The sequence below is a fragment of the Crinia signifera genome, chromosome 1, assembly GCF_055691185.1.
Source record: "Crinia signifera chromosome 1, ASM5569118v1, whole genome shotgun sequence".
NCBI classification, from domain to species: Eukaryota; Metazoa; Chordata; class Amphibia; order Anura; family Myobatrachidae; genus Crinia; species Crinia signifera.
In genome coordinates, this window is record NC_139217.1 from 354,119,258 (window position 1) to 354,134,354 (window position 15,097).

Sequence of the window (15,097 nt, forward strand, 5' to 3'; positions counted from 1 at the left end):
ACGTTCAATACAAAATATGTATTTTCATCAGGCTTAAACACAGCATCTTGCCATCGCTTCTGATGGTTTCGGATCCAATATACTCCAATATACAGTAGGTGTTTTTTGCATTAGGATAAAGCATGATTATGCAATAGATTTGTTGGATAGCATCAATGTTTGTCATTTACCATCTAGTTGTGATAGCCATTAGACAACACTGAAGCCATCTATTAACAAAGGGTCATTTATAGACTACTAGACATCATTGTCCTCTTTGCATGGATAATCATTTGCTATTAATATGTTCTTTTTATGCAACAGGTATTATGACAGCAATGATATCAATGTTGGACTTTGAGTCTCCTCACTGGACTTATGTATTTATGAAAACTTTTTCACTATGCATTGTATATTGTGAACATGCATTTGTGATAGAGGTTTCTCATTGTCATATGCTTGTATTATATATGCATGTTGCCGCCGTTTTCAAATATTTACCAGGCAAATATGTTTCATCTATATGTTACATGATATTATTCTGCCTTATATTGCATTAACTGAAGTTATCCCCTATCAATTAGTCATCATGTATCAGGGCCTGTGCCATGTCATCACCTATGGACTACTGTGCTTTGCGTCCAGTTTCCAGGGCATGCAGTGCCATCAGGTTACCTCAGCTATGGTCACTGCAGGTGACCTTGCCATCTTTTCTTATGTATACAGTGTGGTGATGTAATGGAGTGCCCCGGTGCTGGGACAGCTCCCCTGCTCCCAGTACTGGAGCAGCAGCAGCAGGGACGGGGAGAAGTAGGGCTGGGTCCCCCACGGGACAGCGCCTCCCCCGGCGCAGGGATCAGCTGTCTGATCCCTGTTCCAATAGTGCAGGCAGCGGCGGAGAGAGAGCGCTGGGATCAGGGCACTGATCCCAGCGCTGCCAGTGTGGCGGAGATCGACGGGGAGGCTGTTTGAAGTTGGCGCCATTGTGGCCGCCAATAGAAACCGCCGCCCCCGGCATTTGAATCCTGGCGCCCTTCGGGAGCCAATCACGGCTCCCGAATCGGCAGCCAATAGAAACCGGCTATGGCGAGCCAATCAGCACTCGCCACGCCGTACTCTGCCCCGCCCCCAGCGTCTGATGCCAGACGCCGCCGGGAGGTGAAGCAGGAAGGACCCACGCCGGCGGAGGGCCGGAGCGCCCCGGCTGAAGAAGGAAGCCGCTGAAGAAGCCACTGAAGAAGCCAGAAGACACCGGGCTCAAGAAGGGGAATCGCCGGCGCCTCCTGGACGAGGAGAGGAAGTGGCGCCGGCGCTGGCCAGGACTGGCCAGTGGCAGTAGACAAGATGGCGGCCATGCACGGAGAGGCCAGCGGGGGTAGGAAGCTTCAGAGCTGAGGAAGGTCCCCCCCGCGGCCTCTCCCAACATCAGGTAGGTGGTCCCAGGCCACCTACCCCTACCCTAGACCACCGGGTATCGGGCACTAGGCCCATGGGTACTTTCAGGCCCCTCCGGCCTGTGGGCACTTACAGGCCCCTCCGGCCTGTGGGCATTGTAGTCGGGCCCTCTTGGCCCGTGGCCAATTGATTGTTGGGCCCTCCTGGCCCTTTTGTATCCCACTGGGCCCCCTCCCCATGGCCCCTGTTGTGATAGGCCGGGCAGTAGGCCCGTGGGTGTATTTAGCCGGACGCTAGGCCCGCTGCACAATAGCCGGGCGTAAGGCCCGAGGCCCCCCCATAGCTCGGGGGCTAATTGAATCAGGCCTCTAGGCCTGTGCCCCTAGTCAGGCACTAGGCTTGTGAACATAGACAGGCACTAGGCCTGAGCCGTAGTTAGGGGTGAATGTAGTGTAAGGCACTGTGTGATGTAGTTACCCAGTTACGTACCACACTAGTAAGCATTAGGCCCTGCACTGTGTTATTTTTGTGTTGTCTCTTCCTTACAGGGACCTGTAAGGGACGTGTTGGAGAGGGTACAAGTCTGACGACGGTGAGTGTCGTGTGTGTTTGTCTCTGCCTGTCTCCCTTCCTTCATCAATCCAGGGCGTACGTGGACCTTGCATCTCCATGCGAGGTCAAGGCATCACCTAGGTGCGCAAGTGCCAATAGGTGACACTCCAGGCTCTGAGGCAGTGTGCCGATGATTATATTTCCCGGAGCCCGGAGGGTGCCTCTGTAGAGACGTTGCGGGACGGAGGGCGCATCGGTCTTTATCCAGGCAGAGCAGATCTCACCTACTCTCCTTCCTCCTAGGTGTTCGTGTCCGGGTGCCGGAAAATTTCCAGGACCGTGGTTTGTCACCGCCTGAAGGTGAGAGGGTGCGGCACCAGGTAAGTGGTCCAGAGACACCTGCACGGCAGCAGGCACCACACCGCACCGCCCCTACACCCATCTCACAGTGACAGCTGAAAAGTATGACAAGGCCTTTATCGGTTGTAGAACATATAACTTGCTGGGATACATCATAGGAGCTCTAAGTGGTCAGCTCAAGGTGACGTATGGCCACTTCTTCTTCTACCACTTGAACATTATTTCCTTGGGGAAGTGTGTCATTGGCTTTTATCATCTCTTTTATCAATCTCCAGTCCACTCTGCTAAATCTTCCTCAGAAAACCTCACAGGTGGCCATAATTATCTAACAATGTTAAAACACCTGGATGCGAATTGAAGTGAGAATCAAAAATTGCAACTGTCAAGTGCGAATTTATGGGAAAAAGTGCGAGTTTTAACGCAACTTGCAATTTATTAAATGTGCGAATTTGCAAAAAAAAAATGCAAATTTGGCCATTTGCGAAAAAAAATCGCAAAAAACTGCAAAATCGCACAATATTACATTTCGCCCCACATCTCTCACCTCTATGGCTATTTACATCCAGCATCAACTCCAACACAGTGTGGATTGGTAATATTCATTCACATCCAGTGGGAACTATATTGTGCTTGTTTTTTTTATCTGATTAAGGCATCGGCCAGTTTCAAAATTGCATCATTTTAGATTTATATCTTTTTTATGAACACTGGAATTTTTAGATAAATGTTTTGTCATTTTGTCATGTGTAGTTATTAAAAACTGATATATAATTTTATAAACATCTTGCAAATTCATTCAGCCAGCGCTGGCCCAATATTTTTTTTTTTCCTTCAGCCTACATTGGGGAGTGACTACCCCTGTGCCAGCTGCTGCTAATTGCGCAACACACAAACCCTATATATTTTTTCTTCATGGTTAAAAGTCACCTTGATGAGCGTATTTGTAATAAAACAGCAGGGGTGCCCCGACCAGGAATCTCTGATTCCAATACACAATCCACATGGGTCAGGCACAGCCACTTAGCACAATGCGGGGAGGGTGCCCGTTATCCGGCAATAATACATTTCAACATAGTAACGGAACTCCATCCACTTGAACAAAGGGAATTTATTCCGTGACTAACACAGCAACGTTCAATACAAAATATGTATTTTCATCAGGCTTAAACACAGCATCTTGCCATCGCTTCTGATGGTTTCGGATCCAATATACTCCAATATACAGTAGGTGTTTTTTGCATTAGGATAAAGCATGATTATGCAATAGATTTGTTGGATAGCATCAATGTTTGTCATTTACCATCTAGTTGTGATAGCCATTAGACAACACTGAAGCCATCTATTAACAAAGGGTCATTTATAGACTACTAGACATTATTGTCCTCTTTGCATGGATAATCATTTGCTATTAATATGTTCTTTTTATGCAACAGGTATTATGACAGCAATGATATCAATGTTGGACTTTGAGTCTCCTCACTGGACGTATGTATTTATGAAAACTTTTTCACTATGCATTGTATATTGTGAACATGCATTTGTGATAGAGGTTTCTCATTGTCATATGCTTGTATTATATATGCATGTTGCCGCAGTTTTCAAATATTTACCAGGCAAATATGTTTCATCTATATGTTACATGATATTATTCTGCCTTATATCGCATTAACCGAAGTTATCCCCTATCAATTAGGGGTGCTAGCATTGTTTTACATGTCTGTCCCGAGTAGCGCTTTGCGCAAGGGACTTTTAATGCTTTAATAGTTATTTAGGTGTTTCTTTAGAAATATAGTTACTATGTTATGTACGGCAGCTATAATTGTTATCAATATATAGTTACTGTTGTTATTCAGTGCTGCCACTAATTACATAGCGATGTGGCTCACGGCATCTCTGCCAGAGAAAACATTGCTATGGTAACACAGATTGATGTCAAACATGAGAGCGCACGGCCCTGCTTGATGATGTCACATGGGTGTTCTGGTGGATAGCAGCGTTCACAATATAGTAATAGCAGCCTTCTCATCCACAGCCAAAGAGTAAGGGATCGTTTTCCCACCTGAGACCCGCAGAACCATTCTACACAGAGAACATTGTAATTACATGCTGTGCATCCTGGGAGATGATGTCATGCTGAGGGGACTTACTTCCTGTTGTTCTCCTGTTACTTTCACTTAGTGTCTGCCTTATGCTGAGTAAAGACCTGTGTTACATTCATGCTGCACCTGTGGTTGTGATTCTGTTGCTGTTGAATGGAAGTGGTCAAGGATCAGCTCCCCCAAATATGGACATACAGCCTGCGGCTTCTCCAGCTGCCAGCTCTCCTCTTTATTGACCTCTGCAGATACAAACCAGTCATCATGTATCAGGGCCTGTGCCATGTCATAACCTAAGGACTACTGTGCTTTGCGTCCAGTTTCCAGGGCATGCAGTGACTTCAGGTTACCTCAGCTATGGTCACTGCAGGTGACCTTGCCATCTTTTCTTATGTATACAGTGTGGTGATGTAATGGAGTGCCCCGGTGCTGGGACAGCTCCCCTGCTCCCAGTACCGGAGCAGCAGCAGCAGCGATGGGGAGAAGTAGGGCTGGGTCCCCCACGGGACACCGCCTCCCCCGGCGCAGGGATCAGCTGTCTGATCCCTGTGCCAATAGTGCAGGCAGCGGCGGAGAGAGACAGCGCTGGGATCAGGGCACCGATCCCAGCGCTGCCAGTGCGGCAGAGATCGGCGGGGCGGCTGTTTGAAGTTGGCACCATTGTGGCTGCCAATAGAAAACGCCTCCCCCGGCGATTGAATCCTGGTGCCCTTCGGGAGCCAATCACGGCTCCCGAATCGGCAGCCAATAGAAACCGGCCGCGGCGAGCCAATCAGCACTCGCCATGCCGTACTCTGCCCCGCCCCGGCATCTGAAATCAGACGCCGCCGGGAGGCGAAGCAGGAAGGACCCACGCCGGCGGAGGGCAGGAGCGCCCCGGCTGAAGAAGGAAGCCGCCGGAGGACAGCGCAGAAGACTGCGGCGGGAAGAAGAGCTCCGGCGGCCACTGAAGAAGCCAGAAGACACCGGGCTCAAGAAGGGAAATCGCCGGCGCCTCCTGGACGAGGAGAGGAAGTGGCGCCGCCGCTGGTCAGGACTGGCCAGTGGCAGCAGACAAGATGGCGGCCATGCACGGAGAGGCCAGAGGGGGTGGGAAGCTTCAGAGCTGAGGAAGCTTTCACCCGCTGCCTCTCCCAACATCAGGTAGGCGGCCCCAGGCCACCTACCCCAACCCTAGACCACCGGGTATCAGGCACTAGGCCCGTGGGTACTTTCAGGCCCCTCCGGCCTGTGGGCACTTACAGGCCCCTCCGGCCTGTGGGCATTGTAGTCGGGCCCTCTCGGCCAGTGGCCAATTGATTGTTGGGCCCTCCTGGCCCTTTTGTATCTCGCTGGGCCCCCTCCCCATGGCCCCTGTTGTGATAGGCTGGGCAGTAGGCCCATGGGCGTATTTAGCCGGGCGCTAGGCCGTTGCACAATAGCTGGGCATAAGGCCCGAGGCCCCCCCATAGCTCGAGGGCTAATTGAATCAGGCCTCTAGGCCTGTGCCCCCAGTCAGGCACTAGGCTTGTGGACACAGACAGGCACTAGGCCTGAGCCGTAGTTAGGGGTGAATGTAGTGTAAGGCACTGGTGTAATTAATAGGCAGGTACTAGGCCTGCAAGTGATTAGTAAAAGGGCTCTAGGTCCCATATTGTGGTTCCCGGTGGGTGGTTGGGGTTAACAGGTAGACATGCTCTGCGGCAGTCCCCTCGTGGTTCCCCAAGTACCTAACTAGCATCGTTAGAGTGTGCATATGCTGGCCAGCTCTAGGTAGGAAGGGAGTGTAACAACAAAGGTTAGGCAAAGATTGAAGGGCCTGTTTTTTTGGTGAAATCTTGTACCGTGTTGTATGCTGTTTTATGTGCAGGGCATCTCTGTAGAATTGTTAGTATTGTTAGTTTGTGTCGCACTACACACATAGTTAGTTTGAGGGCTGTGTGATGTAGTTACCCAGGTACGTGCCACACTAGTAAGCGTTAGGCCCTGCACGGTGTTGTTTTTGTGTTGTCTCTTCCTTACAGGGACCTGTAAGGGACGTGTTGGAGAGGGTACAAGTCTGACGACGGTGAGTGTTGTGTGTGTTTGTCTCTGCCTGTCTCCCTTCCTTCATCAATCCAGGGCGTACGTGGACCTTGCATCTCCATGCGAGGTCAAGGCATCACCTAGGTGCGCAAGTGCCAATAGGTGACACTCCAGGCTCTGAGGCAGTGTGCCGATGATTATATTTCCCGGAGCCCGGAGGGTGCCTCTGTAGAGACGTCGTGGGACGGAGGTCGCATCGGTCTTCATCCAGAAGGAACAGCTCTCACCTACTCTCCTTCCTCCTAGGTGTTCGTGTCCGGGTGCCGGAGAATTCCAGGACCGTGGTTACGGCGCCAGGTAAGTGGTCCGGAGACACCTGCACGGCAGCAGGCACCACACCGCACCGCCCCTACACCCATCTCACAGTGACAGCTGAAAAGTATGACCAGGCCTTTATCTGTTGTAGAACATATAACTTGCTGGGATACACCATAGGAGCTCTAAGTGGTCAGCTCATGGTGAGGATTGGCCACTTCTCCTTCTACCACCTGAACATTATTTCCTTGGGAAGTGCGTCAGTGGCTTTTATGATCTTTTCTATCAATCTCCAGTCCACTCTGCTAAATCTCCCTCAGAAAACCTCACAGGTGGCCATAATTATCTAGGGGTATATGTAGGGTATTTTCACATTCCAATATGGGTCACCTGTGAGGCTATTAATAATTTCTCATTTTGTTCTTTGTTGTTCTGGGGCCATATCGCCCATCAGAACCTGCTCTATTTAGTTTGCGAATTGTAGGCACTTTTGGGATGCAAATTCCTAACTCGCATTCCATTAAATATGCGATTTATATATTTTACAATGTTAAAACATCTGGATGTGAATTGAAGTGAGAATCAAAAATCGCAACTTTCACAAGTGTGAATTTATGGGAAAAAGTGCGAGTTTTAACGTAACTCGCAATCTACTAAATGTGCGAGTTTGCAAAAAAAAATGCAAATTTGACCATTTGCAAAAAAAAAATCGCAAAAAACGGCAAAATCGCACAATATTACATTTCGCCCCACATCTCTCACCTCTATGGCTATTTACATCCAGCATCAACTCCAACACAGTGTGGATTGGTAATATTCATTCATATCCAGTGGGAACTATATTGTGCTTGTTTCTTATCTGATTAAGACATCAGCCAGTTTCAAAATTGCATCATTTTAGATTTATATCTTTTTATGAACACTGTGGAATTTTTAGATAAATGTTTTGTCATTTTTTCATGTGTAGTTATTTAAAATTGATATATAATTTTATAACCGTCTTGCAAATTCATTCAGCCAGCGCTGGCACAATATAATATTTTCTTCCTTCAGCCTACATTGGGGAGTGACTACCCCTGTGCCAGCTGCTGCTAATTGCGCAACACACAAACCTTATATATTTTTTTTTCACGGTTAAAAGTCACCTTGATGAGGGTATTTGTAATAAAAAAGCAGGGGTGCCCCAACCAGGAATCTCTGATTCCAATACACAATCCACATGGGTCCGGCACAGCCACTTAGCACAATGCGGGGAGGGTGCCCGTTGTCCGGCAATAATACATTTCAACATAGTAACGGCACTCCATCCAATTGAACAAAAGGCATTTATTCCGTGAACAACAAAGCAAAGTTTCAAAACAAAATATGTATTTTCATCAGGCTTAAACACAGCATCTTGCCATGGCTTCTGATGGTTTCGGATCCAATATACTCCAATATACAGTAGGTGTTTTTTGCATTAGGATAAAGCATGATTATGCAATTGATTTGTTGTATAGCATCGATGTTTGCCATTTACCATCTAGTTGTGTTAGCCATTAGACAACACTGAAGCCATCTATTAACAAAGGGTCATTTGTAGACTACTAGACATTATTGTCCTCTTTGCATGGATAATCATTTGCTATCAGAGCCGGCCCTAGGCATAGGCAAACTAGGCAAATGCCTAGGGCATTTGGAATGCCTAGGGGCACCAGCAGCTTCTGCTGATTAAAATGATATGCAGCATGCCTATATTCTGTGTGTGAGTGAGGCTGTATAGGCATATGAAATAGTGTATTCATGGAAATCACTGTAACATAGCATTCCATATGCAGGTACAGCTACAGTCGCACACAGAATATAGGCATGCCGCATATCATTTTAATCATCCTTATGTGTCCTGGTCACATAACAATGCAAATAAGATGAATATTCTGCAAAAAATGCACCCAACATTAGCAGAACTGGCCAGGAGCTGTATGGCCTATTGAGGCAAGATGTATGAGGAAATATCTGTATCCAAGCAGAGGCAGAGGTCACAGTGTTAGCGGATGTACGAGTGCTGTCTGCGGGTGGGTTGGTTGTGCAATACTGTTTGGCATATGTGTAAGGGGCATTATGTGTGTCATGTATAAATGCATTAATAATGTGCAACATATGTGTAACAGGCATTATGTGTGTCATGTGTATAAGGGCATTAATAATGTGCGACATATGTGTAAGGGGCATTATATTTGTCATAATGTGAATAAAGGTTGGCATAATGTGTAAGGGGCATTATATTTATAAGGACATTAATAATGTGTGTCATGTGTAAGGGGCATTACTGTGGGGCATTACTGTGTGGTATTATCAGGGGTGCCGAGAGAAAGGGGTAGGGGGTACAAATTACCCAGGCCAAAGTCTGATGGAAGGGCCCAGTGGGGGCCCCGGGCCCCCTCCCCTTAAGTGACAGCAGCAGCTGCAGCTCTTCTCCTCTGCCCAGCACACACTGCTTTGTGCTGGGTTGCAGTGTGGCCATGGAGGTGCTTAAAATACAATATTTTCTCAGGATTTTTTCTAAGGGTATAATGTGAATAATGTGAGGAGTAATGTATATAAGGTAAAGTGGTACTACTGTGAATAAGGGACACCATCGCATGATATCATGTGAATAAAGTTGCACTACTGTGTGGCATAATTTGAATTGGGGGTACTATTGTGTTGCCATGCCCCTTCCCAGCAAGAACACACCCCTGTGTGTGCACTGTTTCTATTTCAAATATTGCAGGTAGGAGCACCAAAATGATGACTGCTATGATGAGGGTTGATGGTGCTGGGAAATGGGAGCAGGGTCAGAGGCAGAACTAGTGTTGGTTCTACGGGGCACCAGCAAAAATCTTGCCTAGGGCATCATTTAGGCTAGGGCCGGCTCTGTTTGCTATTAATATGTTCTTTTTATGCAACAGGTATTATGACAGCAATGATATCAATGTTGGACTTTGAGTCTCCTTACTGGACGTATGTATTTATACAAACTTTTTCACTATGCTATGTATATTGTGAACATGCATTTATGATAGAGGTTTCTTGTTGTCATATGCTTGTATTATATATGCATGTTGCCGCAGTTTTACTTTACTTCCTGTTGTTCTCCTGTTACTTTCACTTAGTGTCTGCCTTATGCTGATTCATGCTGCACGTGTGGTCGTGATTCTGCTGCTGTTGCATGGAAGTGGTCAAGGATCATCTCCCCCAAATATGGACATACAGCCTGTGGCTTCTCCAGCTGCCAGCTCTCCTCTTTATTGACCTCTGCAGATACAAACCAGTCATCATGTATCAGGGCCTGTGCCATGTCATCACCTATGGACTACTGTGCTTTGCGTCCAGTTTCCAGGCCATGCAGTGCCTTCCGGTTACCTCAGCTGTGGTCACTGCATGTGACGTTGCCATATTTTCTTATGTATACATTGTGGTGACAGCTGACAAGTATGACAAGGCCTTTATCGGTTGTAGAACATATAACTTGTGGGATACACCATAGGAGCTCTGAGTGGTCAGCTCATGGTGACATATGGCTGGCTGTTGGGGCCCCACCACAACCGTACCATTGCCAAGAGAAAAAGGGCCATGTGGAAACATATAACCACATCAGTAAATGCTGTCAGTACACATAAGCGCCTTGTGCGCAACATCAAAAAAACGTTTCAATGATATTAAGCGGCAATTGAAGCTAAAAATGGGCCTGGAAAAAACTGAGGCAAGTCGCACAGGAGGACCAAGGGTAGAAGTGTGGTTTCATTGATATGAGAACCAGCTCCGCCGCATAATACCCCCTGAGGTACTACCAGGACTACATATTGAGGATATGGATCGCCCTCAAACTCCACCTCAAGCTGGTAAGTGAAACCAAATGTACCCCTACAACTTACCATTATTATGTAAAAATGATAGGTACTTGTGAGTTATCCGGGCTCCCGATTTCTAAATCGGGTCGGATCGGGCACATCGCATCGCATCGCATGCGACCATCGGATGCGATGCGATGACCCGATTTTTCCATAGGAATCAATGTTAAAATGGACTGAGTCCATTTTAACATGGAATTCAATGGGAAAAAGGGGTCCTTTTCATACCCCTACTATCCAAGTGGGCATGGAGTTGGATATAAACCTGTGGCGAGCGTAGCGAGCCACCGAGCCCGAAGCGTGGCGAGCGTAGCCAGCCCCGCGAGGGGACACAGAATACCGTCCCCTCGCGGGGCTCGCTTCGCTCGCCACGCTTCGGGCTCGGTGGCTCGCTACGCTCGCCACAGGTTTATATCCAACTCCATGCCCACTTGGATAGTAGGGGTATGAAAAGGACCCCTTTTTCCCATTCAATTCCATGTTAAAATGGACTCAGTCAATTTTAACATTGATTCCTATGGAAAAATCGGGTCATCGCATCCGATGGTCGCATGCGATGCGATGCGATGCGATATCGCATCGCATCGCATCTGATTGTATGCCTTAACTTAAGGCATACAATCAAAAAATTGGGAGCCCGGATAACTCACAAGTACCAAATGATATTATGTTGTGTTTCTATGTTCCCAGCATAGATGTGATGTTGTGGCACTACACATCCCAGCAAGGGGCCATTGGGAAAGTGTTCTTGGATCATTTCACTATTGTGTGGTATGCTGGGTTCAGTAGTTCCTCAACTGATGCAATTGGTATAACACAAATCAGGGTATGTTCCACACCCAAAGTAGGGTGGTGTGATGCATTTTGCACATGCATTAATTTTCAAATAGCTTACATGATGGCTATGAAAGAGGGAAGTGCAAATTAATCATGTAATGGTGAAAATGCAGATTACACAATATAGCCACCTCATAACGTGGACAATTTTATTTGAGCCTAAGCCATGTGTGGTCATCTTCTGTTTAGGTTTGGACATGTGAATTGTTTTTGAATTATGGTACACACTGCAATAATCCAACTTGTGTACTTATTCTCCAGCTCAAAATACAGAGAGTGCTGTGGGCCGTCATTCCCGGCAAATGAGTGGTGACTTTGAGGCTGCAGGTGAGTTTGACTATGGGATTTAAATCAAAACCACATCACACACAGTATGCATGTAACCTCGGCCATTCTCTAGGTTGGCCCAAAAAAGGCCACTTTTTCTGCAGAGTAATTCGCTATGCAGCTACATTGTTGTAAAAACTGCACTGAAACAAAAGGCCCGTGTAAGATCCAATACTAACCAATGTCCCATTAATCACAGGCCCATCACACCAGCTACAGCATCCAGAAGAGGACCTACAAATGCAAGAGGAGGATACAGACATAATCCTGGAGCCTGTCGACTACTTTGAGGCTGAGAATCAAAGAGATCAGGCACCCATCACTCAAAGGCCATCTAGCCAGCCACAAGCGCCCCAAACCACACTGGGCCAAAATGCCATCCCCACAGCGGCAGATGAGTTGGCGTACTCCCTGCACAGCTTCAAACAGAAGCAGATCCATTTTGTGCAGACCCAAACTGTTCAAATGGAACATTTTGAGGGATATGTCCGTAACATACGCCACGAAATTAAAAAGGTGGCTCACAGTGTGCGTGTCAGTGTAGGCACACAAATAAGGTTGGTAGCCACACTAGACAGGCGTCTTGGCGACATAAGCCAGGCCATACAGGCCCAAAACACCACATTAGGGCAGGTAAATGCCAACATATGTGCCCAGACGCAAGCACTGATTGCACAAACATCGGCTCTAGAGTCTCTTCAGACACACTTACAGCAAAGCAACCCCAGTCACTTAGCCCCAGCTGCCTCTACAGCAAGCAGCCTCTCCACCACCCCTATGAGCAGCTCACCGACTAGTCCTCCTCGTAGGAGTGTACGCACCAGGGGTGGCCTGAGTAGTTCAGGGAAGTTTGTTAGCTCCCGTGGGAAGGGTAAAAACCCATAAATTTAGACACAACTAGTAATGACACTAGTAGGATGCTGTTACTGTGTGTCACACAAATTTGCAATTGTTTTGGCTTTTCATGTTTATTTACATGTTTCCACATTTTTCACTCCAATAAAAAAGTTACCACACGTAATAATGTTTCATTATTTTCATATTTGCTAAACATTTTAATGATGTGGCCTTGGTGGCAATACAATTTCATAACACTGGAACTTAGTAGGGCATGACAAGGCCTTTATCTGTTGTAGAACATACTGTATAACTTGCTGGGATACGCCATAGGAGCTCTGAGTGGTCAGCTCATGGTGACATATGGCCACTTCTCCTTCTACCACCTGAACATTATTTCCTTAGGAAGTGCGACAGTGGCTTTTATCATCTCCATTTTCTTGCCCATGCCCGGCATGAATGAGCCAACACTGTGCACTGCTGCTGCAAGTCGGTGGTCAGGTTCCTCAAGCAGCAATGGCAGGACATCTGTGAGTGCTGTACTTCCAACACCAGATATTGGTCAATATGGTGGTTACTTGTGACAGTTGGCTCCCACCAAGTGACAGACGCTTCCCATATGCTCTGGGAACATCTCTTAGAAAACACAGCGACCATCGGAGAATGGGGGAGGTTCCCACATATGGGGGAGTTGTTCACATGAAACATCCACTTGTGGTCTGTTCGCTCTGCGTCTTACCGCATTTGGACCGTGTGAGCGATCTGTACGGTAGGCGAGGCTAGGAGCACTCGGTTCCTGTCCGAAATACGTATCTGTCCGATTCAAGTAGAATAAGGGCCAAAGTGTTGGTAGTCATCAATCAGACCTTCAATCTACATTTATTTTTCACACCTCTACCTTTTCTGTGTGCTAATGTCCCGATCTGGTTGACCCCATTAATGACCAATATTGTCACAATTGCTAAGAAAATTGTTCTCACTCATTGGACGAACGCTTCTGCTCCAATCCTATCTGAGGTTCAAACTCTACTTTTGAAAACTATTTATCTAGATAGACAGCCCACACTCCCCGATCTTGAATATGCACTGCTTCTTTGGTTTACATTTTACTAATGTCTATTGACACTACATTGTTTCCTTGCACATGCCCACTATGATTATTGTTTATCACCGCTGGACCAGACCTGTATACCCCACCTCCACCTCCTCTAGATTTTTCTTTATGGATAAGTTTAATGGCCCCATAGAGTAGGCCAACTTCTGCCCGACTTCCTTTGAGCTCCCCCAGCAGCTCCCCAGGAGAGCTTGATAAGATTTTGCACTTGATGTGCCATTTTTTACATGTGATAAATTGGATGCGATTTATCACATGTAACCCGGAGGAGCTGCAGTCGGGGTAGCAACAGGAGAGCAGGATCTGAGGTAGGCAGGGAGCTGGGATGGGAGAGCAGGGTCCGGGATAACGGCAAGCATCAGGAGCCAATCAGCAGCCACCCAGTCTTTTGAATAGGATTTTCCATTTTTCCGCCTGCCGCTACCCCGGACACTGCTCTCCATTAATAGAATATAATGTATACAGTAATTGTAGATGGCGCAAAAGATGCTGCCCAAAGTGTCACATAAGATGCCTGCTAGAAAAAGTCATTGCTTATTATAGGGACACTCATTTCTTACATTTGATGAGTACGCTTGGTATCTATCTGGATACTGTTCCTTTTCACTGTAATTCTTTCTACGTATCTGACGTCAAATTTCTTGGCTAATAGCCATGGATGTTAGGAAGACCAAAAAAAATCCTGCAAGAGCACCCAGTGTTCTTATTTTCTATATATATATATGCGGGACGCTGAGGGAATCTGCACGCGTGCACCATTACACAGATCAGCTATTTAAGGTAAGAAAGTCTTTGCTTTCTTTTGGTCACCAGCACAGCACTGAAAGCACTTTATGGTACTAGTCTTGAGGAAAAGACCTGTAGGTCTTGAAACGTCGACCATGATGTACTGTACCTTTATGGATTAAATTTCTTATTTTCACTATTGGAGTCTGTGGAGTGCCGCTTTTTCCTACCTGGACCTAGCCAGACCAGGAGGTATCGTGTCAGTATTATTAAAGCTTCTGAAGGCACCCCGGCAAGTTGTTCTTTCTTCCAGAGTGCTGAACAAACAACGGTATTATATATATATAAATATATATATCTATATATAGATATATATACAAAACAGGGGTTTGGCACTCCTTGTAACAGGAATCGATTGCGCTGGTGCCAGCACTAGAAAACATAGAGGACTTGCGGTGGGGCACTCGTGGCTTTTCTTCCAATAAACACAATTACAATTTGACTATAAATTGAAATGTTGCTGCTATCTGGCTATATTGTATTTATTGGAAGAAAAGCCACGAGTGCCCCACCGACCGTAATACGGTCCTGCGCAATAAAAGTTTTCATCCGGTGTCCACTCGCAAGGGCCTACCCTACTCTCAATTGTTGAGAGTAAGGCGTATCACTTTAGAGGCCAGTCA

The 15,097-nt window shown here is 46.8% G+C and overlaps 1 protein-coding gene across 2 annotated transcripts; it reads left to right on the top strand.

Annotated features, from left to right (window-relative positions):
- Window positions 1–8,266: 8,266 nt before the first annotated feature.
- On the top strand, window positions 8,267–14,850 carry LOC146008777 (uncharacterized). Of its 2 annotated transcripts, XM_083148459.1 has the most exons (4): window positions 8,267–9,683; window positions 9,836–10,564; window positions 11,672–11,737; window positions 11,937–14,850. In XM_083148459.1, the coding sequence occupies exons 2-4, from the start codon at window positions 10,534–10,536 to the stop codon at window positions 12,620–12,622; spliced, it is 783 nt and encodes a 260-aa protein (XP_083004585.1). In that variant the 5' UTR covers window positions 8,267–9,683; window positions 9,836–10,533; the 3' UTR covers window positions 12,623–14,850. The 2 variants fall into 2 exon arrangements, with proteins under 2 accessions (XP_083004585.1, XP_083004575.1); XM_083148449.1 differs by having other exon boundaries at window positions 8,267–10,564.
- Window positions 14,851–15,097: the final 247 nt, after the last annotated feature.